Below are 24,817 nucleotides of genomic sequence, written 5' to 3'. Positions count from 1 at the left end.
ATATGGTCACTTAAGCTCAATGTGCTTTTACCATCCACAGTCAACAAATGATGATTAATACTTATACATTGGATTTAAATGAATGCTGCCCCTCTCCCCCTTCTCTTTAATAAATTCTATTGTGTTCCAGATAACTCTCTGAGATTCTACTTTCATTTGAACCAACAGGACAGGTTTGGGTTCTCAGTTGAAAACAGTCTTTCAAGCTAGGAGCAGCTAAAAGCATTACAACGCCACCTGAAATTGGTTTGCTGTCGTACCTGACTTGAGAACCTATGAATATCTTTGAAGCACTCAGACAGTAGATGTGGCTGTCATTTTCAATGACGGTAGGAAGTACACTGGCTCCCGTGACCTGCCAAGTACATTTTTTTTTTCCCCCAAAGTCCTAGGAAGCTCAGACTCGGGGCCAGCTGCAGACCCCCACAGCCCTGGGCTGCAGCGAGCTGCGAGCTGGACCCGCCCAGCAGCCCCTGCACGAGGGTGCGGGGTCGCTCTCCCAGCGAAGGAGCCTTGGAGCCAAGAGCAGCGCCTCCTCCGGGGCAGGAGGCGGGAGCTCGGCTGAGAAAGCTTTCCTAGGGAGTTGCCTTAAAGCAAGCAAGCAAGCGGAATTGCCGAGCGCTCCAGCTGCCTGTTTCATACAGTTTTAAGCAGCCGTCTCCACTCGTTTTCCCTTCTGCAAAACTGTAAATCACCACCAACCTTGCACCAACGAGGAGGAGGAGGAAAAAAAAAAAACCCACAAAAAACCCCAAATCTCCTTCTCCCTTCTCACCCTCCCTTTCCTCTAACCCTCCCTTCCTCTCCTGCTCGTTCCCTCTCCCTCCCTCCCTTCTCCTCCGGCTGCCGCTCGGCTCTCGGTCTGAGTCTCTCTCTCCGACGGGACTTGGCAACTTCGGTTCTTTCTCAGCCCCTCTTCCACCCTTTGCCATGAACTGGACCGACGGACGCGGGCGAGGCTTCGCTCTCTGCCCCAGGGAATGGCGGTTCGCGTCCTGGGGCCGCTCCAGGGAGGATCGGCCGAGGAGAGAGAAGGAGTGATAGAGAAAGCTGCGGGAAGGAAGAGAAGGGAGCCCTCCATCTGCCGCGGGCCCGGCGCGCAGCAGGGCGGCGCGGAGCCGCGTCCGGAATGGCCCCGAGCTCGCCCTGCGCCCCCGGCTCCTCCGGCGTCAGCAGCCCCGGCACCGCGCGGGACGCACTGGGCAATTTTTAAAATCCTGGAGTAGGAAGAGACCCCGGAGGCTATAAGTCGGGGGTGGGGCTGGAGCACAGACTTTGCAAAAGCCATTCCAAGAGAGAAAAGGGGAAGCGCGACCGTTCCTGCCTGTGCTAGCTTTTAACTCGAGCATGCTCGCTCTTAACTTGAAGTCTCCTCGGAGCATCTAGCCTTCTTCTCCCGGAGTTACTCGAAAGCTGAAACTTTCGGTGGACCGCGGGCCTGGGGACAGGCAGCAGGGATCCCGAGGGTGGGACCGGGGGCGCGTTTGTGTGCGCGCGCGTGGGTCGGGGAGCCACCGGGGGTTCGGTGAAGAGGGGACACCATGGCAGTGCCCGGCGAGGCTGCACGAGCCAGGGACAAGCCCGGCCACGGTGGGCTGGGGCAAGCCCCTGCGGCGGGCCGGGACTGCCACCGTCGCGCGGGCCCCGCGGCGCGGCGGGGCTCCGACTGCCGCGGCTGCTGGGGAGACCTGGTGCTGCAGCCGCTCCGGCGCTCCCGGAAACTTTCCTCGGCGCTGTGCGCGGGCTCCCTGTCCTTTCTCCTGGCGCTGCTGGTGAGGCTGGTCCGCGGGGAGATCGGCTGTGACCCGGAGCAGAGTCGGGAGGCGGCGGCGGCGGCGGAGGAGGAGGAAGCAGCCGGGGGAGCAGAAGGGGGCGTCTTCCCGGGGCCTCGGGGAGGTGCTCCCGGGGGCGGCGCGCCGCTCGGCCCCTGGCTGCAGCCCTCGGCGCTGCTCTTCAGTCTCCTGTGTGCCTTCTTCTGGATGGGCTTGTACCTCCTGCGCGCCGGGGTGCGCCTGCCTCTGGCCGTCGCGCTGCTGGCCGCCTGCTGCGGGGGGGAAGCGCTCGTCCAGATTGGGCTGGGCGTCGGGGAGGATCACTTACTGTCGCTCCCCGCCGCGGGGGTGGTGCTCAGCTGCTTGGCCGCCGCGACATGGCTGGTGCTGAGGCTGAGGCTGGGCGTCCTCATGATCGCCTTGACTAGCGCGGTCAGGACCGTGTCCCTCATTTCCTTAGAGAGGTTCAAGGTCGCCTGGAGACCTTACCTGGCGTACTTGGCCGGCGTGCTGGGGATCCTCCTGGCCAGGTACGTGGAGCAGATCTTGCCGCAGTCCGCGGAGGCGGCTCCGAGGGAGCGTTCTGGGTCCCAGCTGATTGCTGGGACCAAGGAAGATATCCCCGTGTTTAAGAGGAGGAGGCGGTCCAGCTCCGTGGTGTCCGCCGAGATGTCCGGCTGCAGCAGCAAGTCCCACCGCAGGACGTCCCTACCGTGTATACCCCGAGAACAGGTAAGCACCAGGCAGCTGCTCGCTCTCGGCTCCCGGGGAAACTTGAAACACTTGGAAACCGCCGCAAAGTGGAGGGAATCCGAGCGCTTGGGAACTAAAGGGAAGGTAGGCTAGAAAAGTGGTATAATTGAGACGTACTAAGAATTAGTGGGGGTTTCCTCACCCTCTCACAGTATTTTATAACTTGGACAACTGAAATACGAATAAGGAACAAAACCAGGTGGCATTTGCAGGGGCTCCCGCAGCTGAGCTAACTTTTTAGATCTGCTGCACCTGGTGTGTATGGCTTCCCTACACTTTTCAAGCACGCTCACACTTTTCTCCCCTTACCAGAAATTTTAGAAAGAAGTTTAGTTTTCTAGCAGTGGGTGATTTTTCAATACGTGGATTTTACCAGATTTCTAATTCCTTTTGTAAAATGTCCTTCTTATAACGTGGTAGGGTAAACATTTATGAAAACCAGTAAAAAGGTTCTAGGGCAAAGCAAGGCATGCTGAAAGGTGAGGTGTTGATACACACTTTCTGGGTTTGCAGTAAGTTTTATTTGGAGAGACTGCATCTAGTGGTGCCCAATTTGTTTTTAAACATTATTTAGTGGCATACAGTATTACATGCTGGTGTGTTTGTATCATAATGATGAACTTCAATTTGGGAAATAGTATGTCTGAACATCCGAATTGCTCAAAATGGTAAACGGTGCTTTCTCTTGTCAACTAAAAACATTTCTCTGAGTATGTGCATACTGAAGTGGATATTTAGAAAGACAAGTGGATTTATACAGGTTTTACAGGAAATGTTAATTTGGAATAACATTTCTAAGATTGCTGGTGATCTGTATCTTTCAGAAAGGAGGAAGAGGAGGAGGAGGAACCTGGAATTACCATGAAGTTGTAAATAAAAGTTTAGTCAATTTGGGAGATAAGTCTCATTATTGTTATTAAACATTTTAAGACCATGGGATAGTTGCTAGAAAGGACGTAGAAGAACAAATCCCAATTTTAACTACAAATTGTATGTGAAAAAGCTTTCTTAAGTGTTCCCCTCCCTACTTGAAGCAGATTTGACACTTGCTAGTGGTAGGAGGGAGCTGGTTATGTATACAGCAAGTGGAAATTTACACTTTTCCCATGTAAATTTATGTCTAACTATGGTGCCACAAGGACAATTCTAGGGAGTTAGGGACTATCCTAAGATATAGTAAGCTTTTTCTTTTGAGGTTATTCTGTGGATAATCATTTAGGTATTTCTAAGAAATAGTCACCATATGGTGTGGGTGCTAGTTTGTTTCTGAAATGAAGTTGATTACACAGATCTGTGGTTGTTTGACATTATTTAGCAGAATAGATGACAGCGCCATAGTCTGTGTGTTTATTTTACAGCAAATGTACTTATTTAGCTTTTTGTTTAGATAAAGTAAATGTTTCTTGGGTTTAAGCATACTCTAAGAGTGAAGGAAAAAACAGGCCACTGACTGATACTTAGTTTTGGGAGAAATTTGGAAATCATTGAAACAAAGTAAAATTTTATCTATTTAAGGGTAAACTTAAAGATTTTAAATTTTTTTCCCACAGTTACAGGAGAGAATGCCTTTTAAATGAAAACATCACTGCTTTAAAATGTTTAGAATAAACTATTCTTTAACTTACAGGAAAATGTGATATGACCATTGCAAAATTGAACCATAATTCTTAAGGAAAACCTGGGATTTAATGGTAAATAACTGGACTCCAAATTCATATTATTTAGCCTCTGTAATTAAATTTCTGAAATTTTATTTTAATATTTATAAGTTAGAAGTTAAGGGTGGATTTACGATAAGAAGGTGTTTAGGTGAGTTAGCCAGCCGTGTTAATTAACCTACAAATATTTATTGATTTTCTCTGGTTTAAATTGATAAATGGAGACTTTGAATTATTTGCAAACTTATAAGAAAATAACTGAGTATTGCATTTTTAAATGTTGTTGATTAATGCTGTTGAAAAATGCATATTTATAATATATTTTGGTGATTTTTTTCAGTTACTTTTTTTTTAAAGGCTGTGTAAATGAAAAAATGTTCAAAAGAGAGACTTTATCTCTAATGTTTGATGGGAGAACAATAATATATTTAGCAGAAACTGAAATCCTTGAAGTTTTAATAAGGGCATGGGTGAGTGTATGCGTGTCACTGAAGACCAGTTTTTATATATGACCCATTAAAGTTGTTGCTGAGTGTAATTGTGGGGAGTGGGTGGGAACTGACATAGACTAGTAAAAGATAGGGCAATATGCCATGCCTAACTGTGTGAAAAGTTCAGGAGCTATACAGTAAATGCTTATCTGTTTTATCATAAGGAAACAAACTTCTGATTAAGGGTGCAAAGTGTACGCTGTCATTTGCATGCTTTACAACGTCAAGAATCAAAATAACTGTGAAACAAGTATAACACTCTTCTGAATGCCGCCTGATTAGTTGATTTGTTTTGTTTTCTGAAAGAATGGCTACCCTCAACTCAAGACAATACTCACAGGCAATAAGTGAATTTTAAATAGTAGAGCTCAGAGAGTCTGTCAGTGGCCTCTTGAAATTTATGTGGACTTTGCTCTTTGTGAGATTTAAAGGTGAGAGAATTTAACATTATCTTCTCTGTATGAATGACAGTGACCACTTGCTTATGAACTACCCCTCTTAAATGGCTCTTAATTCTAAAAGTGCAAAGAGACTATATGACAAAATTCTCATAACACAAACCAATGGACACACATCCTCCCTCCCTCCCTCCCTCCCTCCCTCCCTCCCTCCCTCCCTTCCTTCCTTCCTTCCTTCCTTCCTTCCTTCCTTCCTTCCTTGGATAGAACTATAAGTCTGTAGCACTGGTTTGTCTGTGAATGCAAGTGAAGATATCTTTATTCTCAGTATATAACAAAGTTTATAGAACCTGGATGGCTTTTGTTAATGGTTTAGTCCTGCCAGCTCAGTATCCTCAATACTGAGGCTGATTTTGTAGATGAATGTGCTAAACTGTGCTTTTTTGGCTGGCAGTATTAAGAAGGTAAGTGTCCATTAAGGTGTATATATCTTTTAAGTAGACTTTCATATCTGAGACCAGATATATCTCTCTCAAGTTACAACTGTATCCACCCTCCACCACCACCAAACACAAATATACAGAAGTACTTAGAATTTCTTGAATTATTAGATATTATGCATGATTAATATGTTATTTTTAAAAATAATATTAATTATGCAATTTTAAAACATTTGGAAATTGTATTTGAAGAGGTGTCTATTTTCTTTATACATCAAAGAGTACAATTGATGATGCATTCCTCTCTAATGATTGTGGCCACCTTACACACTCACTTTTGAAAGATTCCAAACCAATGCAATTTTATTTTAGTTACTTGTTAAGAAGAATTTAATATTTTTACCTATGATTTCAGATAAAAATAAACATAAAGCATATCATTCTCTCCATTAATGCATTTGTACCACTTAATGACAAAATTCTCTGGGATGGATACTACGTCAGTCAGAAGTATATGTTACATATGTTGCATTATGTGAGTAAAAACCCAAAATGTTTCCTATAAATACTTCCCTAAGCTCTTAAACATCTTTAGCAAAAATGAATTGCTTATTGTAGGAATGTAAGTTGGTTATCAAAAGAAGAATCAAGTTTTTCATCACTGATGTGAGAAAAACATTTCGAAGCAAAAAAACAACAAGAAAACCATAATAGGAGAAATGGGTATGGTTTTTGATGAGAGGCACTGAATGGTAGGCACTGTTATGTCTTTGTAAAAAGTGTAACTTGCTTTATAGTACAGATAAAAAATATAGAAGTATTTCTTCTGAATGTATAGAATATATTAATCTTTAAATTCCAAAATGTGTTTCAATGTAACATATTTCTCAAGTTGAATGCATTTCAGAAGTAGTCATGGGCTTTTAATTGTAGCTGCCATCACATTTTAGTAGTATTACGCAGCTCATGGTGCTACAAAGAACAGTATTGATTATTTATGACATGGTGACAGAATTAAAATTAATTAACGTCAACTTCTGAAAATACTGGAAAGGAAAAACAAGATTTTCTTGTCCCTTGGGAAAGGTAGGGAAAATAATGTTTTGGTTTTTTGTGGGGAAAAATTGTGATTTTACTTTGTGAATGCAGATATTTAAAGCATACTGAAAAACTATTTTAATTGACAGAAATAGTCAGTGAATCTATATAAATTTACAGAGGTTGGAAGGACTGAAAACAGTAATTTTACTCTTTCTGTATTGAGTCGAAAGTGTAAAAAGTTAAAACTGTAGAACTGAAAGAAATGCTGTGTATGCTGGGCTGTCATGTTAATTAAATAAACAACCAGAACAGTGACTCTGTGTATGAAATACATTTTGAAAAGCTTGGGGGGAGGGGGTTCAGGCAGGCAAGGGTGAGTGACACTGGCCTGAAAAAACATTCATTATATCTGTAGTGACATTTGTGTGAATTTGCTGTATTCTATTAGAAAATTCAGCTCTAAGAATAATTTCTCTAGGGCTCTAGTTGAATAAAGGCTTTACCAAATTTAATTTTACTTCTATTTTTAAGCAAGTTCTCATTTATTACATTGAGGTAGGATATTTATAAACCTCAAAATTAGGAGTATGCCTATATATTATAAGATTTTCCATTAATATGGTTTGTGTCAGTAACAGCCCAATAGAGTCTATGTCAACTTCTTGAAAACTTGTGTTGTTTAATCTGTCAAAATAATTTTATTTGGGAATTAAATAAATGGGAGTTCCATTTTTCAGAAATAGTTATTGTTGTGAGTTGTACCTTCCTGGATGGGTGAAGATAATGCAATTACTGTATCATGCAGTATTTTAAGAGATTTTGCCTTGCTGAAACAGTGCCTTTGCAATGGGCTATGGGGAAAATTTCTTATGCTTTGTGAAATGATTCATAACCCTACATGTTTATGGTGAATTGTTTACTTAATTATCACATGTCTCCTGTTCAGTGGAGACTTCCTCCTCATCCTCTTCTGTGTGATGTTTATAATTATATCTTCTAAAAAACCCTCACATATATTGAAATCTCAATTTATGCTTATTTTCTACAGTCAGGTGTTTAATGAAGCTCTATCAAATAATTATGAAGAACCTGAGGAAGTCCAGTTTCCATATTCTTTTACCTAAAGATGTACTCCTATTAATTTTCAAATGAACATCATTCCTTTACATAGAAATTTAAATCCTTTTAGTAATTACCTATACATATTTTTACTATTGGTTGTATTTTTTTGTGAAGGAGTTTTTATAATTAGATTACCCTTGGGAATTGTTTTAACTTTGAACTGAGAATATATAGTTTGTGCTTTTATCAGCATAACACTGGGAGAAAAGTCTGAAAGATATGCCTGACTTGTAGTTCACAGTGAGATGTGTTGGGCAAAATTGTCAAGAATATTAGTTGGCCATACCTGTTCATGGTAAATGTATACTACTGTTTTAAAAGAAGATGCCACCCTTAGCTCATGTTATCCACAAAGGCTCTTTGGTCAGTCAACCTATCAAATGCCAAATCAACACATTTTTTTTCTATGCATTAAGCCTTGTGCTGGAAATCATACAAATTAGACACAGATATGGCATGGCATCTGCTTCTCTAGAGCTTAGAGCCTAGTTACAAAAATGAGACATAAACACAGAAAAGGGGAAGTCACACGAAAATAGCTAAATGATCTCTTTGTTAATAGTTGGAGAAATGTTCAGAATAGCTTAGAGCAGGTTTTTAACCTGAATCCAGGGCTCATTCATCTCTTCTCTGAAATTATATGCAAACTTTCATTTGTTCATTTTTATGAGGAAAAAATGTATAATGCCATAGATTTTTCAGAAGGTGCTCAACATGTAATGGTTAAATACAAATGGTTTAGATTTTAAGCAAAATTGACATTTTGAAGACATGGGGAATTTTATTTTGAAATGGAAATTAATTGCGGTAATTGACTACAGTAATTAATTCATAGTATGCTTTGAAATAAAAGTAAAATATTATTGGATTTAAGACATGTGACACTTCAATGTAGCACACTGATTTTTTTGATGTCTTGAAGTAGTTTGTGAGTAGCTGGTTGCAATGATATCTTTTTTTTTTTTTAATTAATTTTTTTAGAGACAGAGTCTCACTTTGTTGCCCAGGCTAGAGTGAGTGCCATGGTGTCAGCCTAGCTCACAGCAACCTCAAACTCCTGGGTTCAAGCAATCCTACTGCCTCAGCCTCCTGAGTAGCTGGGACTACAGGCATGCGTCACCATGCCCGGCTAATTTTTTCTATGTATATTTTTAGTTGGTCAGTTAATTTCTTTCTGTTTATAGTAGAGACGGGGGTCTCGCTCTTGCTCAGGCTGGTTTCGAACTCCTGACCTCGAGCAATCCGCCCACCTCGGCCTCCCAGAGTGCTAGGATTACAGGTATGAGCCACCATGCTGGGCCTCCAATGGTATCTTAAAATGCTGAATTCTGTGCCAGGCTCTAGTTAGTAGACTGGAATTAGTCTGATTTTAGAGAAAAGGAAACTGGAGGGAGTCAGCTAAATGTATGTAGTCGGCTTCAGGCAAGATGGCTTTTTTCCATTTCCTCTTTACCTTGAATATGTTGCTGGGAGACAGGAAGTAGGAAGAGAGGCTGGTAGTTTTAAGCCAGGTATCATTTGTGAGTTTACATGTGGAGCCAACTCTAAATTCTCATTCAGAATTGGAAGATTGAATAATCAGATTGAGTAGTAGATGCACAGATGATATAAACTTTTTTTCAGCCCTTCACAGTGAGTTTTCTGGTCATCAAATAGTACCAGGCAGCCTCTGGAATGTGTTATTTTTGACTTTGCCCGGTACATGAAAATCACTTGCATTGAAAATGTGGAGTCCTTATCTCATCAAATAAAAATATTCAATGTTGGCTCAAATATTGATTATTTTTACTTTAGTTTTTCAGTAAATTGGTTTTAATGTGTTCAGGATTTCTAAATTCAAATGAAATATAGTCTGAAAATCAGTGAAGCATTTCTTCACTATCAAAAACAGCTGTTTATTTTTTTTAATCTAAATTATTTTTACTGTTAACTCAGGAAGCCATTAAAATCTAAGTAAATAGGACGTAATATTAGAGGAGGTCATGAAGAACATTACCTTTTAGAAGATGGGAAGCTCTTTGGGAAAAAAATCACAAACTAAACAACTTCTGCATGTTTGGTTTGATTAGAGCTGTCATTTATTATTAAGGAATCTGAATTATTATTAACGTTTTCAAGTATAGCCACTTCTACTAACATAGCAAAAAAATTACTTTAAGGATACTCATGTTGTTTTATCCTAAGAAAATGAGTAGTTTATAAGGGATACCTTTTGTCTGTCACAGGGTGTGTGTGTGTGTGTATGTGGACACGTGCCTATGTGTACGTGTGCATTTGTGACCTGTGTGTGTTTGTGTGTGCATGTGTGATTTTCCCTTGCCAGGAAATTGCTTGGGTTGTATCAATTTAATGGAGAAACAGTGTCACCCAGTGGCTTCTATGAAAACAGTCCTGTAAACAATATAGATAAGCACTGTCCAATAGAAATAGAACACGAGCCATATATTTAATTTTTTGTACTACATCTAAATATCTGTTGTGTGTTTTATACTTAAAGCACATCCCAATTTGGTCTAGCCACATTTCAATTATTCAATAGACACATGTGGCTAATGGCTACCATATTGGACAATGTAGCTATATATTTTTAAAGATATAAAATACTTGAATACTAATACTACCTCTTTAGTTATAATGGGAAATCTAGATTTAGTGATAGCATTTAATATATAATCTTTAAAATTTTATCTGTAATCTTGATAGCTTATTTTTGTACCACTTGAATAGTTAGCAAGTATATTCTCTTTTCTTTATTGCATATTACTGCACATATTTTAAAATATTATTTTAATTTGAGGGGGAATTTAGTAGAGTCCTTAGTAAAATTATGGCCCATTATGTTGACATGATTTATGACACAGTATCAATATTTCCAGTTAATTATAAATTTGTCTTTCACAGTGTGGTAGATAGCAAGGATTGCTTATGTATACAGTGTAAACACATCACATGTTCATAGTGATTAGTTTGTAATTGGGTTATTCAATGTATCTCTAGAAATGAAAGTGCTTATGTTTGTATAGTAGGTTGTTATCTTTGTAGTTTAGGAAACTAAAGTGACAAACCTGCTAGTAGCTTTAATGGATGAAAATTATAACAGTGTATATAAAGATAACTTCTCACTATTGCTTATGTTAATATCACTTTCATGGAAACAAAATGAAAATGGTTCCATTTTGTGTATAGGAAGGATTGGAGATTTTGGTAGTGTGGAATTTCTAAACTAGGAATTGAGATTAGATGACTTTTCGAGCCATTTTCTGAGTTCACTCTGCAGTTTATGATTTGAAACTGATTTGAGATGAAAAAGTTGAGAAATTTTTAATGTCACATTCCTTCTATCACCTCTCCTCAAACTCTATGAATTCATTACCTCTAGGCATAACTCCAATGTTACATCAAGAATTAATGAGGAAATTACTTTTTATATATAGCATATTCCTTTATATACACACACAGAGAGCTCGATTTTAAACAAATGTATTTATTTTGTGTCTACTGGTTTATATCTGTGTGATGCTTATAGTTACTTTTGGGACAAGGTATATTTATCTTTGTGTTGCAGGATGACAATAGATAGAATTTCTAAGATACATAGAGTTTCACATGTCACTTCGAAAATAATCTAAAAACATCAAAAGCAAATAGAATCATGGCATACAAAGAAGCACATTTGGATAAAATGAAATAACGAACTCAGATTTACTCCTGGTAAAACTGACTTAATTCAGACTTATTAAAGAAGCTAGCTAAAGAATAAAGTGTAATTTTAACACATCTGCTTCTTGAAAGGGTTTGTATTTGAATGTAACTAGTAATTTGTCATGGATATTTTTGAAGTTGCTTTGAATTAATATAAATGTTGGTCTTGTAAATTTATTTTTGGGCCAGTCTTCTTTTTCTGTTCTCTCACTTTCTCTCTTGCCCCCATATATGTGCATTTCATTTTATGTTCTTCTTATCTAATAGAGTCTTCTCCCTCAGAATGTGTTTAGAAGGTGAAGGAATAGCTTTCTGTCTCCCATAGTACCTTGTTAGAATATTAAAATGAAATAATTTTGTGCAAGAATCTTGTGGTTTTGGTTTTAATAGGATTTTAATAAAAATTTTCCAGCTTCTAAAGTAATTTTAAATGACTGAATATTTTTGCCATGTCTGTGGCAAGTGTTTCCTCCTCTCCAGGTTTAAGCCACTTAAATAGACCTGCTGGAAGTTTGAAGTTGTTGAGATATTATTTTGGGGAGAATGTTTTATTTTGTGGCATTTGTACTGCTATGTGGGTTCAGCATCCTTAGCACATTTTTTAAGCTAGCGTGAACACCAATAAAGGAAATAGTTCTTATTTTTAATCCTAAGTATTTCAGAGGTCCACTTAAGAAATACTCCTTAGGAAGCAGAGTTTGTTCTGCGGTCTGAAACATCCCCTTGTTTGAGAGTTAGTATTTTGGGGTTGTGCCTCAGCAGTCCCTCAGAAAGTTTGGAAACGAGCGAGCCTGTTGATCTGCGTATGCTACCCTGAGAATTTGCTTTCTAGGCTCAGGAACTGAGGAAGTCAGACTCAGATCCTGACAGTTTCCGTTATGAAAGCAATCAAACTTTTTATTCTCCTTGTCTCAGCCATAAACATTTCCTGGCTTAGTGTCTTGCTCTTTGTAGGGGCGGGCTGGCTGGCTGGCTGGCTGGCAGAATAAATGGATGGAAAAGAAATAAAAGACTTTGAACGTGAAATATTTATCGCCCCATTCTCCTGACACTAAGTTAATGACTACATTGATATAAGGGATTTGCAGAGAAGAAAAGAAATAGAATATCAACACGTCTTTGAGTTGCGTTTTTACTATGATGATTGCATTTTTGTTACTTTAAAAAATGTTTCTCTTTTTGCGTGCGTCACTTAAGGGGCTGCATTTGCTGGTGCCCTTACTAGTAGGATTTCCCATGTTCAGCATGAGTCCTAGATATTTATTTTTAGCTCACTCTCAATTGAATATAACCAAAGTTACCCCCAAGATCATTGTAGTACAAACTTTAGAGAGATCTCTGAAATGACAGTACATTTTTTAGAAAAATAAAAATTGAAATGCTTTTCACATTCAGTTAATAAATTGAGAAAGAATGAACTCTGACTTTATTTGCTCCCATTACTTCCCACAAAGATCTGACAGGTGTTCTTCAGCTATCTCCTTTTTACTCTGTTGGTCTTTATTCTTGTTAGAGGTTCTTACTGAACAGCTGTATTTTTTGAAAAGTCTAATGTAAATACTGTGTCTATTTTGTCTCTTAATTGAATTAAATTACAAAATACATTCTGAGATAGTTGGCTTCCAGAGAGACATTGTGAAATTGGCTTATTTAAAATGTCATCCAGATGCAATACTGTTTGAATCATGTGAAATGATCTAGAAATTTGGTAGCATAATTTGAGTCAAGGTGAACTGAAAAATCAGAAGTTTGTAAGGTTTTATTGAAAGGTTTTTAGCTTATCCAGTCATTTTTTTTCTTTGGTCCACCTAGTTTTGAATAGAACTTCTGAAAACAGAAAAAATTTAAGTTAAATAAGAACATTTTTGTCGCCGCAATTTTAACACTTTAGTGAAGATACAGTATTATCATATCCTTTTACTGAAATCAGAAGCATCTCTTTTGAGTATATTAGACAGTATATCATGACATTAAATAAACTAGAAGTATAATGTTTAGAAAAAAGTTATTTCCAACTTTACGGTGACAAATTTCTTTTTGTCTGTAGATATCAAATGATCCTCATAGGTAGATTTTCCAGAAAGGTTACTATTACTGACAGCTTCCTGAGTTTGGGAGTTATTTGAATAATATATTATGTTTAAAAATCTGAATATGGTTTCTGTTTGATAAAATAAATAATAAACTAGAAGTTAGTTATAAATTAATTTGAAATAATCAAAATATAATCAAGCCATTTGTGAATTTGACATTTTTGTAAAGAATTTAGAATGAAAATCTTTTAAGTATATTTTCATTTTGGAACAAGGAGCTAAGTGTGTGTCTGTATCATGATGAATAGTGTTTGTTTTTACTGTTAATGATTTGCTTTTGCTATAAGTGGAATTGTTTTTGCTAGATAAATAGGACCTAAATTACAGCACAGTTATTAAGGTGGTAGTCTCATTTTGTCCACTTCTTTTCATACCTTTTACTAGAGTAACAATTAGATTGACTCTTCTTAACCCCTTTAGAGAACTACAACTAGAACTTTTAAATGTTTTCAGTGGAACTTCTTTAAGCAATTAACAGGTGTTAATGAAAAATGTGAGAATTAGGTTGGGAATGTTGGATACAGATATAATGAACACTGATTATGTTATCTAAAAAATAAAGTGGCATTCGGAAATGAAAACTACCATAGAAAGTAAGTGCAAACAACTGATGCCTGTATTTTGCTTGTGCAGAAAGATTAGATCAAAATCAAATATGTAATTCCTCAGTTTTCAAAAAATAGTTATTTTATGGTCTTTTGGGGACATAATGTTAGTTCACTTAAAATCTAGAACTCCTTATGATTTGAAAGCAGGGGAAGAACTTGAGAGAGTCATTCTTGGGTCCTGGGCAGGAAGTCAAGCCATGCATTGGCTCAGGATCTGTCCTTAAACAAAAAGCACTAAGTGATGGTCTATGTAAGAAGCCCTAATGCTATTCACGAACTTTTCTGACATTCATTGCTTTCCAAGACATTGATTCTTATTCCTTGGATCTTTGCAAATTTATCACTTTGACTTTTAAATGTACCTTAATGGCAATCTTCTAAGAACTTTTACCTCTATGTGACCAGGATTGATTGAAAATGCCAGCAAGTAAGTGTACCTTATTTAAAATCCCAGAACTCTCTTTATTTTATTTTATATTGAATATTTGCTTCATTCTAAGCATTTCAATATTCCTAGATTCTTATCTTCTCTTTTCTGACTTTTCCCCTGTTGATAATTATCTATAATGCTGTGTTAAATTAAACTGTTGTTTATGAATTATAGTAGACATCTCCTATTAATAGATTAATCAACTTCTTTTAGATACTTCCAAAGTCTGTGAGGAGATTGCCTGATTTCACCTACTTATAATTACACCTCATTTGGCACTTTCTAAATTGAGCTGGATGATGTAGTTCTGAAAATTTAGTGTGAATAAAAATCATTTGGGAAACCTATTAAAATGCTGATTTCTAAATCTTACCCTCGTATATTCTGATTCCTTAAGTGTAGCCTGGGGTGCAGAAATCTGCAGTTTTAAGGAACACCCCAGGTGCCTCAGCTGAGAAACACAGGGTTGTAAATGTCTGTCTACTAAAACTGTACAGGAAGTTCTGATTTTTGCAGTCTGGTTTAACAAATACTTAAAAGTGCTTGGCTCAGACAAGAAGGCTCAGTATTATGAAGAAACACTAATTTATACACAAACACACTATATTTATGAACATATGACATTTTGTTTCATTTTTGATTTCCCCACTGAGGATACCTCAGAGAAGTTTTTTCACTGCTCTGTATAACAATTTCCTCATCTGTAAAATAGGATAGGAATAACAGTGTCACTATCTTACGGAGCTGTTATAAAGCCTAAATAAAATAAATTGCTATGCAAATGTTAAGTAGAAAGAGTATATGCCCTATTCACTAGACTGAGACAGATTAAACCTTTGTAATACGTACAAGTTTCCTAAATTTTCAGAACTTTAGTGGTCCTATCTATACCTTAGGAATGATATAATCAACTTCTTAAGATTGTAAAGGTTAAATTAATACAAATAATGGGCAGGGGTTCTTGTCAAACATCTCTCCCAGCTGAACATAAATAGTGTCTATTCTTGCCCATCACAGCCATGGCACTGAAGGCTATAGGGTAAATATCAGAAAGCAAAACATAAAACAAGGCAAACAAATATGCATTTGATGACAGAAATAGACTGGCAAGTGTTACAAAATAAACAGATTACAGATTTTATGGAAGTTCACTAAATGATATTAGAGAGCTGTTTAAATTGTAACCAAAGCTACCGACTCATGAGGATTCCTGAGAGCCAGGTAAGGTAACAGCAGGAGAGAAATCTGACAGGGACTTCATATACTTCTGGGACTTCAGTAGGAAACAATTTGAGTGAAAAAGAATTAAGAGAGAGATTTAGGAAAATTAATGGGCCTTGTTTGTGAAAATGGCTGATGATACTACTGAGAGTTAATTGTGCAGTGTGTCAAATAACTCTATTTACAGAAACTTGATTCATGCTTTAAATTTGATTTAAATGATTATCACTCTTATTTTGACTTGGAAAAACAAAATTCTTTTCAAAAATTTTTAATTTCATTTTTCATGGTAAAATTGTAGTCATACCTTTCCTTTTTTCATTATTTACCCATGGTGCTGTTATGCTTGAATCATGGGGACTTCTTGCCTGTTATCTGTATAAAATAGCTAGGACCTGGCACACTCAGCTGTGGCCCTCAGTGGAAGGTACTGAATGTGTTTATTTTGTCACATGAGGCTATTCCTCAAGATGTGCTCTCTTTTAGCCAGCTTTTGTAGGGCTTTACTCTAGGCCTCAATCCTCAGAACACTTTTTCCCCAGATTTTTCCACTCATTGAATGATCTTTCAGTCTGGTCTGAGGTGGTTATTCTGGTTTGGCCACAGAGGAGTCCTGTATAGTCTCAGTTGCCCACCGTTGGTTTCAATTTAGAAATTCCGCCTGGGGTAGTCATTTCTTTCCAAACTTGGTCTTAGAAAATTCTCTGATTTTTACTTCTGCAATACAGGAGGAGCTGTAGAAAAGTGTGTGTTTAGGGGGAGAACAGTAGATCACATTGGCCCTGGGGTAGGGGTTCTCTTGCTCCTAGGCGGATGGGACACCACTGAAAGGTTTTGAGTAAAGAAAGGATGTAATCAGACTTATGTTGAATAGGATAGGTCAGATTCTCTGTGTTGAGTAAGAACAGGTATTAGGACAAAAGAAGGAACACCAATTAAAAGACCGTTGCAATAATCCAGAGATGATTGGGAATTGGACCAAAATGGTAATGTCAGTGGAACGATTATAAATGTATATTGAAAACAGTACCATCAAGATTGGTATTGATTTGGCTGATCTTCTCTTTGAGGGTAGACTGTAAATTCCTTTAGTATTTTCTCTTGGGGACATACTATTGAGGGAATATTTACCTATATTTCCTGCTTTTAAAAAATCAGGGGTGACTTTTATTTTCCAATTTTATTTTTTGCCCACATGTTCCAGAAGATGTACAAATTGTGGGCCTGACTTTCAGGGAGGTTGTCAAACCCCCTTATGTGGAAACAAATTCTAATCAAGCATCTCAAACCCTTTAAAAGTTTTTAGTTTTTTAGGCTATTATAACATTTTATATAAGAAAAATTGGTTTTGAATTTTATATTGATGTAAATGTGTTTATATTTTAGAATAAATTTTAACAAGATAATTTTTAATAAATTTGTGTCATTTGCATGCTCTCCCTCTTAAATGGATGTTTTTGTAGGTGATACTCTGATATCTTGAGCTCTAATATAGCAAAAACATTAGATTGTTCCAAGAAAACTCAAGGCTTTCTCTCTCTATTAGTCTTTGAACAGTCTGACAAATCCCATTTCCATCAAAAACATGTTGCCAATATATCCCGGGGCTTCCTATGGAAGAAATACTTCTATTTTGTTTTCATATTAACTCAGACCATTTGTCAACCTACAGAGCACTTCAGTGATAGGTGCTATATAGATATTTAAATTATGATAGCTTGATCATGCTATAACTTTTCACAGTTTGCTAACTATGCTGTGGTTAATTTCTGGTTATGAAATGTTTTACATACTGCTTGGGAGCAATGAAAGATGAGAGATGTATGTATGAAATTAAGAGTTTTTAGTCTTCAAAATACTTTTGATGGGTGGAAAAAAAAATCAGGAAACAAAATTGAGGATAAGGCATGCTATCATCTATGACACCTAAATGCACAGCAGAAAGAAAATTTGTCTTAATATTAATTGTTGTGTGTATGGAGAATCATGGGTGATTTTTACTTTTCTATCCTTCTCTGCATTTTCTAAGTTTTCAACGTTGCATATATTTTATAATCAGGGAAATCATTAAAGCCTTACTGAGAAATGTAGTCATTTGACATTATTTATTTGGATATATTCACAGAATGTTTATTAGGGCCATTTGCCTAGTAGTTTGGCTTGCAGACATGGAAGTTGCACCTCTGGTGCTTTTCTGAATGGTGATGGGGTATTCAATACGGGGTAAAACACATTTAGAAGTAATATCCTTCAGCATTCCTGATTCTTGACCCAGATGGCTGGACAGGCTTAAAGTTTCTTTTTTTTTTTTTTCTTTTTTTTTTTTTTTGAGACAGAGTCTCGCTTTGTTGCCCAGGCTAGTGTGAGTGCCGTGGCGTCAGCCTAGCTCACAGCAACCTCACACTCCTGGGCTCGAGTGATCCTCCTGCCTCAGCCTCCCGAGTAGCTGGGACTACAGGCATGCGCCACCATGCCCGGCTAATTTTTTTATATATATATCAGTTGGCCAATTAATTTCTTTCTATTTATAGTAGAGACGGGGTCTCGCTCTTGCTCAGGCTGGTTTTGAACTCCTGACCTTGAGCAATCCGCCCGCCTCGGCCTCCCAGAGAGCTAGGATTACAGGCGTGAGCCACAGCGCCCGGCCTTAAAGTTTCTTTAAGTTGGAGGTCTAATTGGCCAGTGATCCTCCACAGTAGGTGGAGGTGAAATTTTAGACAGGCATATAGACCATTTTTGTAACTTTACCTGAAGTTATAGTTTTATGAAAATATATAGATACGCTTGTGCTGAAATACATACACATATACAGAAATATGTTTCATTTTTTTACAAAGGCTTTTTGGCCTATTTTTGTTTACAAGGTGGCAACAAATCTCTGTCACCACAATTGTGATATACTGAGATGAACATGAAAACAAATATTCTAAGGAGAGAACATTTTTTATAAAACGTATATATGGAGAATATTGAGCCTGCTTCACCCATTACCAGGCCAGTAAGATTGCCAATATCAGCTTCATAGTGATTGTCTTTCCAAGTTATGAACATATTTTTTAAGAAAAGTCTTTGCCTGAAAGAATTCTATGTACCAAAGTTCTTATTAAACACAGTATATTTTTCCTAAGAGTTTATGCATAGTCTATAAATGTGTTTTTATTTTACATTTTCAAGTTTCATTCCACAAGTCATAGGAAGAAATATTATGAGCTATTGTTTTGTGTCTGAGTTATGCTGTATGTAATATTGATCAATTTCAGTTTTGCTTGTCAGGATTTTGTTGATTATCCCCTGCATTTCCTGCAAAAGACTAAAAAACTTTGCACAATACCATTAGCTATTGCTTGTTTAAATAAATAGGGAAAGAAAGCGACATGCATATGATATTTTAAAAACTGCTTTCACATCTGAGATTATTAATATGCTTTTTCATTTGAAGAGTTGTCAATTTCTACAGAAATTAATGTGAGAATATTAAACCAGTTTCTATAACTACGTACTTAACAACAAAAAATTCTTTCCAGAAAAAAAAAATATGATAGAATCAGAGATGGTAGTTAAACAGAAGGAAAAAAACCAAATCTTTGCTCAGGCATTCTACCCACTTTTTACTGTTCTGTCGAAGGAGAGTTAACAGGTTAGCACAAGCTGATTATGTCTGAGGTGGTTGAGTTAAGGTGACAGGGACTGGTAGGCATTTTCTTTCAGAGTGTGTGTATGTGGGCTGGGCGGGGGGAGAGAAAGGGAGATCATACTGAAGTTAGCATTTGGCTAGAATCCAGATCTCAGCCTTGCAGGTCAGAGATGCAATTTTTCCATAAAACCAGAGGTTATCCATTGCTGAGGCATTACTAATAATAAAACTTTAACCATCAATCAGATGTCAGGGTATTCGTGGGCACTGGGGAATTTAACTGTAAGGAAGAGTGCCAGTGCTTACTATTACTAGTAAATGTTTCTTGTTCCTAGTGGGAAAGTCACTTTTAGCATGGTTGGCTACTGGGGATCTCTGGCTTGTGGGAATTCTCCTTGGAAAACTTGCACTGTTTGCATTTTTTATTCCAGAATGTTTGAAGAGTACCCACAACATGCCAGAAAGTGTGGGGATTGTTCGGGAAGATTCAGAAATGGACCACTCTTGCCCCACTTCCCGAGCTTCCAGAAAAGATACTGCAGGAACAGATGATTACAGTGCCAAATAAATGCTTTGAAATACAGAAAGTCATGAGAACTTTGCCCTCTAGAAAGGTCATAGCTAAATTTAATGCTCAAATACCATCACCCTCTTAACATGGATTTCTGGTAAAATTCTGTCTTGTCTTTTCTGACATCTCCTTTTGATTTATGCTTAACATTTTCATGTGTTTGTGTTAGTAGTGAGCCGACTGTAATCAACTCTGGTGCAATAGAAAGAATGTATCTAACAGTAAGTTACAGATCGAATTCCTTGTTCTACTCTCCCCTCTTCTCACTACTGCACTTGACTAGTGTTAAAAAAAAAAAGAAAAAAAAAGAGGAATGCTTCTTTGTATTTCCCCTGTGGAACTGAGGCCCTGAGGATACCAGGGAGGAAAAGTAAAAGGTTAGACACCAGGTGTGGAACACATATTGTGTTCTGGAAAAGCTACTTGGTACAGGTGTCTAGATTTGTGGTGAGGAGAAAGGCAGGTGGTGGGAAATTTTAAGAAATACTACAGGAGAGGTGTGGGGCTGGGGCTTAGATTGAACAATCCAAACATTGTTTAGTGTGCATTGAATGTTAACTTTTTTGTTTTTTTAACTGGAGAGTGATCGTGAACAGATTACACATACTTTTGATAGCAGTGGATCAGATGAGAGCCCAACTGGACACAAGGAGACATTTAAGGGGCTCTTGTAAAAGTCCTGGTTACAGACATTGAAGATTTATTAAGATAGCAGAGGTGAAAGGAAGTATGATTTAAGGGGGGAGAAGAAAGAGCTGCAGTCAGCAGGATAGGTCAGTGATTGATGGTGGAAGATGTTAACAAAGGGCATGAACACTACTTAAAGACGTGAACTTGAGAAACCAGATAGTGATGCAGCTCTTTGAAGGAAAAAGCATCCGAATGTCAGTTTTTGTTTATTTCAGTGTCTGGCTGAAGGAGGGAAGACGATGTGTTTGTTTGCTTTGGACGCATTCAGTGTGTGATACTTTTTGCAACCTCATGTGACCATGTCTGCTTGAAGGCACCCGATTTCATTGTTTCGCAAAAAGGGCTTTAATACCAGAGTCACGTTGGCCCACCATGTTCCCCTCCTTAGTATGTCCGTGCTTTTTAGAACTGGAAGCCTCTTGTGCTCAGATTATAACTGAAAACTCAGAGAGCTTTGGCCATGATAATGAGTCCAAAGACTATCACCCTGTTTAAGATTAGATGTTAAGTAGGGTCCTAAATCTTACAGGGCAGATGACTTTGTACTCTTGGTGCTGAATCTTCCCACTGGAAGCGATTGCTGAGTAAGTACAGACTGTAGCTTCTGTGCAACCCTCTGGCAATCCCACGGCAATATACTGTCATAACCTCTGATCACACTTTAAAAGTACATGGGCAAGGTTCTTATCCTTGAACAGACGAATGCTGGGTCATATGAGTAGTTAAAAGCTTACTTTATCGATAGAAACATTCTAGAAAGTCTAGAGGAGTTAACCTTATAAAATTATCAGGTGTAGTTCCACTTTGATTTTTTTTCTTCTTGGATCACCCTTAGATGCTTACTATGGTTTGTCTTTTTTTTTTTTAAATATATGTATATATAAATTAGGCTGTATTCAGTGATGCCAACTAGCACTTCTGGGTCAAGTTTCTGTAAGTGCAATGTGATAGCTATTTTTTGCCCACTCAGTGAAGTTTTCCACATGGTAAAATCTTCATTGCTCTCAGTACTCTTCTAGACTTGTCTTTGTATGTCATAGCAAATTTTTGGAAGGCTTTTTTTTCCCTTGATTATGTGTGTGTTACTTTTCATGGAAAATATCACTGTTGTTATAGGGTTGGGGGGAAATTTAAGGTATGACAAATTTTATGAAATTCTAACAAGTGATCCTCATTAAGCTTTTGCATAATCACTACTATGACAGGGAACTAAGTTTCCTTCCATACCATTTTCATGCTGCCTCTTTTCCTTTCCTCTCTTTTTAGATATCATGGTCTTTTGAAATTGGGAAGTCCAGAGCTTGGTATAGTAGTTTAGTGGTGGTTTGACTGGAACAAAATAGAGTGTGATTGTCACCTTTTTTGTACAAGAATAATTTATGGACCTTTTACCAACATATACTTGCCTAAGCATGGACCCTAAACCTACATTATATCAAAATGCAGGCGAGCAGGCAAAAGGACGTATAATTTTGTCATACACCTGCTTATGAGCTACTGTATAGTTAGTGAGACCCTTAATATACTTTAAGACTGCACTTCCTTTTTTTTGTCAGCATAATAATTTATAGATTTATATTTTGTTATTTTCAGCTAAAACTTTGAAGTCCTTCACATCAATTAATACTGTGCTCTATCTGTATTGTGCCTTTGGGACTTTGAACCTTCTTCTGTTCTTGTTTGGTTCAGGTGAAAACAGGAAGATAGCTAAGGTTTCTTCTGTTTTAAATATCTTCTGGTAATTTATGTATGTCTAGAATAGCAAAAACTGGGAGGAAGAAACATTACGTGAAACTTGGTCAAATTTTCAGGAATTAAAAAATAGTTTCATTTATACACCCTTCATTCAAAGTACACCTTTAACACAATAGAAATCTGCAATGAGTTTACTAATGCTTTGGGTTCTTCCAGGTATAGAATCATAGATAGCAAAGAACCAATCTAGCTATATGACATTTTGTTCGTGATTTTGTATATAATACTTAATACAAATATTAAAACAATTTGACAAATTTATAACTATCACTGGAACTCTATAATGCATAGGTCTAAAATGTAGCTGGGCCAGGCAAGGTGGTGCATGCCGGTATTCCTAACTGCTCGGAAGGCTGAGGCCAGAGAATTGCTTGAACCCAGGAGTTTGAGACTAGCCTGAGCAACAACACGGCAAGACTTTATCTCTTAAAAAAATAAAATGTAGCTGGACATTATGGAAAACAGCATGGAGGTTCTGCAAAAAACCAGAAATAAAACTACCATGTAATCTAGCAATCCCACTGCTGAGTATTAATATATATCCAAAAGAAAGGACATCAGTTCATCAAAGGTGTCTGCACTTCCATATTTATTGCAGCACTATTTGCAGTAACAAAAGATATAGAATCAACCTAAGTGTCTGTCAACTGAGGAATGGATAAAGAAAATGCAGTACATACAATGGAATATTATTCAGCCATAAAAAGTGTGTAATCCTGTCATTTGCAGCAACATGGATGGAACTGGAGGTCATTCTGTTAAGTGAAATAAGCCAGGCACAGAAAGACAAACACTGCCTATTCTCACTCTCATGTGGGAACTAAAAAAGTTGATCTCATGGAGATAGAGAGTAGAATGATGGTTACTAGAGCCTAGGAAGGGAAAAGGAGGTTGGGGGAAGACAAAGAGAGGATTGTTAATGGGTACGAACATACAGTTAGGTAGAAATTATAAATTCTAGTATTTGATAGTACAGTAGGGAAATTATAGTTAACAATAATTTATTATATATTTCAAAATAGCTAGGAGAATTGTAATGTTCCCAACACAAAGGAAAGATAGATGTTTGAAGTGCTGGATATTTAAGTTACCCTGATTTGATCATTACACATTGTACACATGTATCAAAATATCACATGTACCCCCAAAATATGTACAACTATGATAGATCAATAAAGTACAAAAAATGAATACCATAAAATGAATAATAAAATTGTAGCTGGAAAAGGAAAGCTTGAGATTTGATGCACTAAATTCTAGGTGCTTTGGGAAATGCTTTTAGCATAAGGTGGCACTGTCAATGGTTAACTTTTCATCCTAGGTGTGCTCTTTGAGATGGCTCTTTGTTTTCTACAAGGGTGATTATCACATGATAGGCTTTTTCAAACACTAACCTGCCCTGGATTCTGATATGTTATCTCTAGGGGGACCTCCCACCCCCCTGAATCAGTGCTGTAGTGGGCCACAGTTACTGATGTGTGTGTCACATCCATCAGGTATGCTGGCATGAGAAAAAAAAAAGTTTGCAAATCACAGCTCTATAAACTTGCTACAAGAAGGGCATGAACCTCATTTGTGGACTGAACAAGCAGTCAGTCTTTCATGTAGAAAGTTCCTGTAGGAGAGATTTAAATAAATATAGCTTAGAGGAAGGGCCTTTTCCAAAGTTGCATTTGATATCAGTGAAGTATTCATTCAAGGGGCAGCGTTTGACTCAGCATTTTCATTGATCATTTGGATTTTATTTCGACTTTAATTACTAGTGTTCTAGCCTTGAATGGCAGACTGTCTCATGATTTTTCCCCATAAAGTTATGCTTCATTATTTATTTTCTATAGTTTATGGGTTCATGATTGTAACTTATACGGAAATCATAAAAAATAGGACAGAGTAGAGAACGGAATGTTCTAAAAGGATATCTCTGCATTAAAGGTGGTATGGATTGCTTTTTCATGAGTTGGGATAAATAAGAAACTTCTTTGTGGCACTTTGGGTAAAAAAACAAATTTATTTAACATTACACTAAATGGACTACTAATCTAAAAAGTTGCATCTGAAATATTATTTATCTAATTTAGTTAACTATAGATTTGTATAATAAGCTTTCAGGAAAGCATTGTAATTATGTTGAGCTCTATGTATTCTTCCAGAAGTAGTCAATTCTATAATTATAATCTCCACAGAAGAAAATGTGATTTTAAAATGTAAATAAATATGCAAGAACTTGAATCTGTTATTCTGCTTACTCTGTGTTTTCAAGTTTTTAAGTAGAGTACTGTGTTGATTATCAACTGAGGCTAATTTTGCCCATCTGTAGATATATTTTAGTTGTTAGGACTTGAAGGGTACTGCCAGTTTGAAATCTAGTAGGTAAAATCCAGGGATGTTGTTAAACATCTTAAAGAACGTAGGACAGCTTCCACAAGAATGAGTTCTCT

General features: G+C 37.5%; 1 protein-coding gene across 1 annotated transcript in view; it reads left to right on the top strand.

Annotated features, from left to right (window-relative positions):
- The first annotated feature begins 610 nt into the window (after window positions 1-610).
- PDE3A (phosphodiesterase 3A) overlaps window positions 611-24,817 on the top strand; it is a 295,523-nt gene continuing 271,316 nt past the window's right edge. The window contains exon 1 of the mRNA XM_012785508.3: window positions 611-2,504. Coding sequence (XP_012640962.3) covers window positions 1,542-2,504 — 963 coding nt within the window. The 5' untranslated portion in view covers window positions 611-1,541. The remainder of the gene's footprint in view (window positions 2,505-24,817) is intronic.

The sequence above is a fragment of the Microcebus murinus genome, chromosome 10 (assembly GCF_040939455.1).
Source record: "Microcebus murinus isolate Inina chromosome 10, M.murinus_Inina_mat1.0, whole genome shotgun sequence".
Taxonomy (NCBI): Eukaryota; Metazoa; Chordata; class Mammalia; order Primates; family Cheirogaleidae; genus Microcebus; species Microcebus murinus.
Note: the sequence above shows the minus strand (reverse complement) of the source record. Positions and strands in the feature narration are given on the sequence as shown.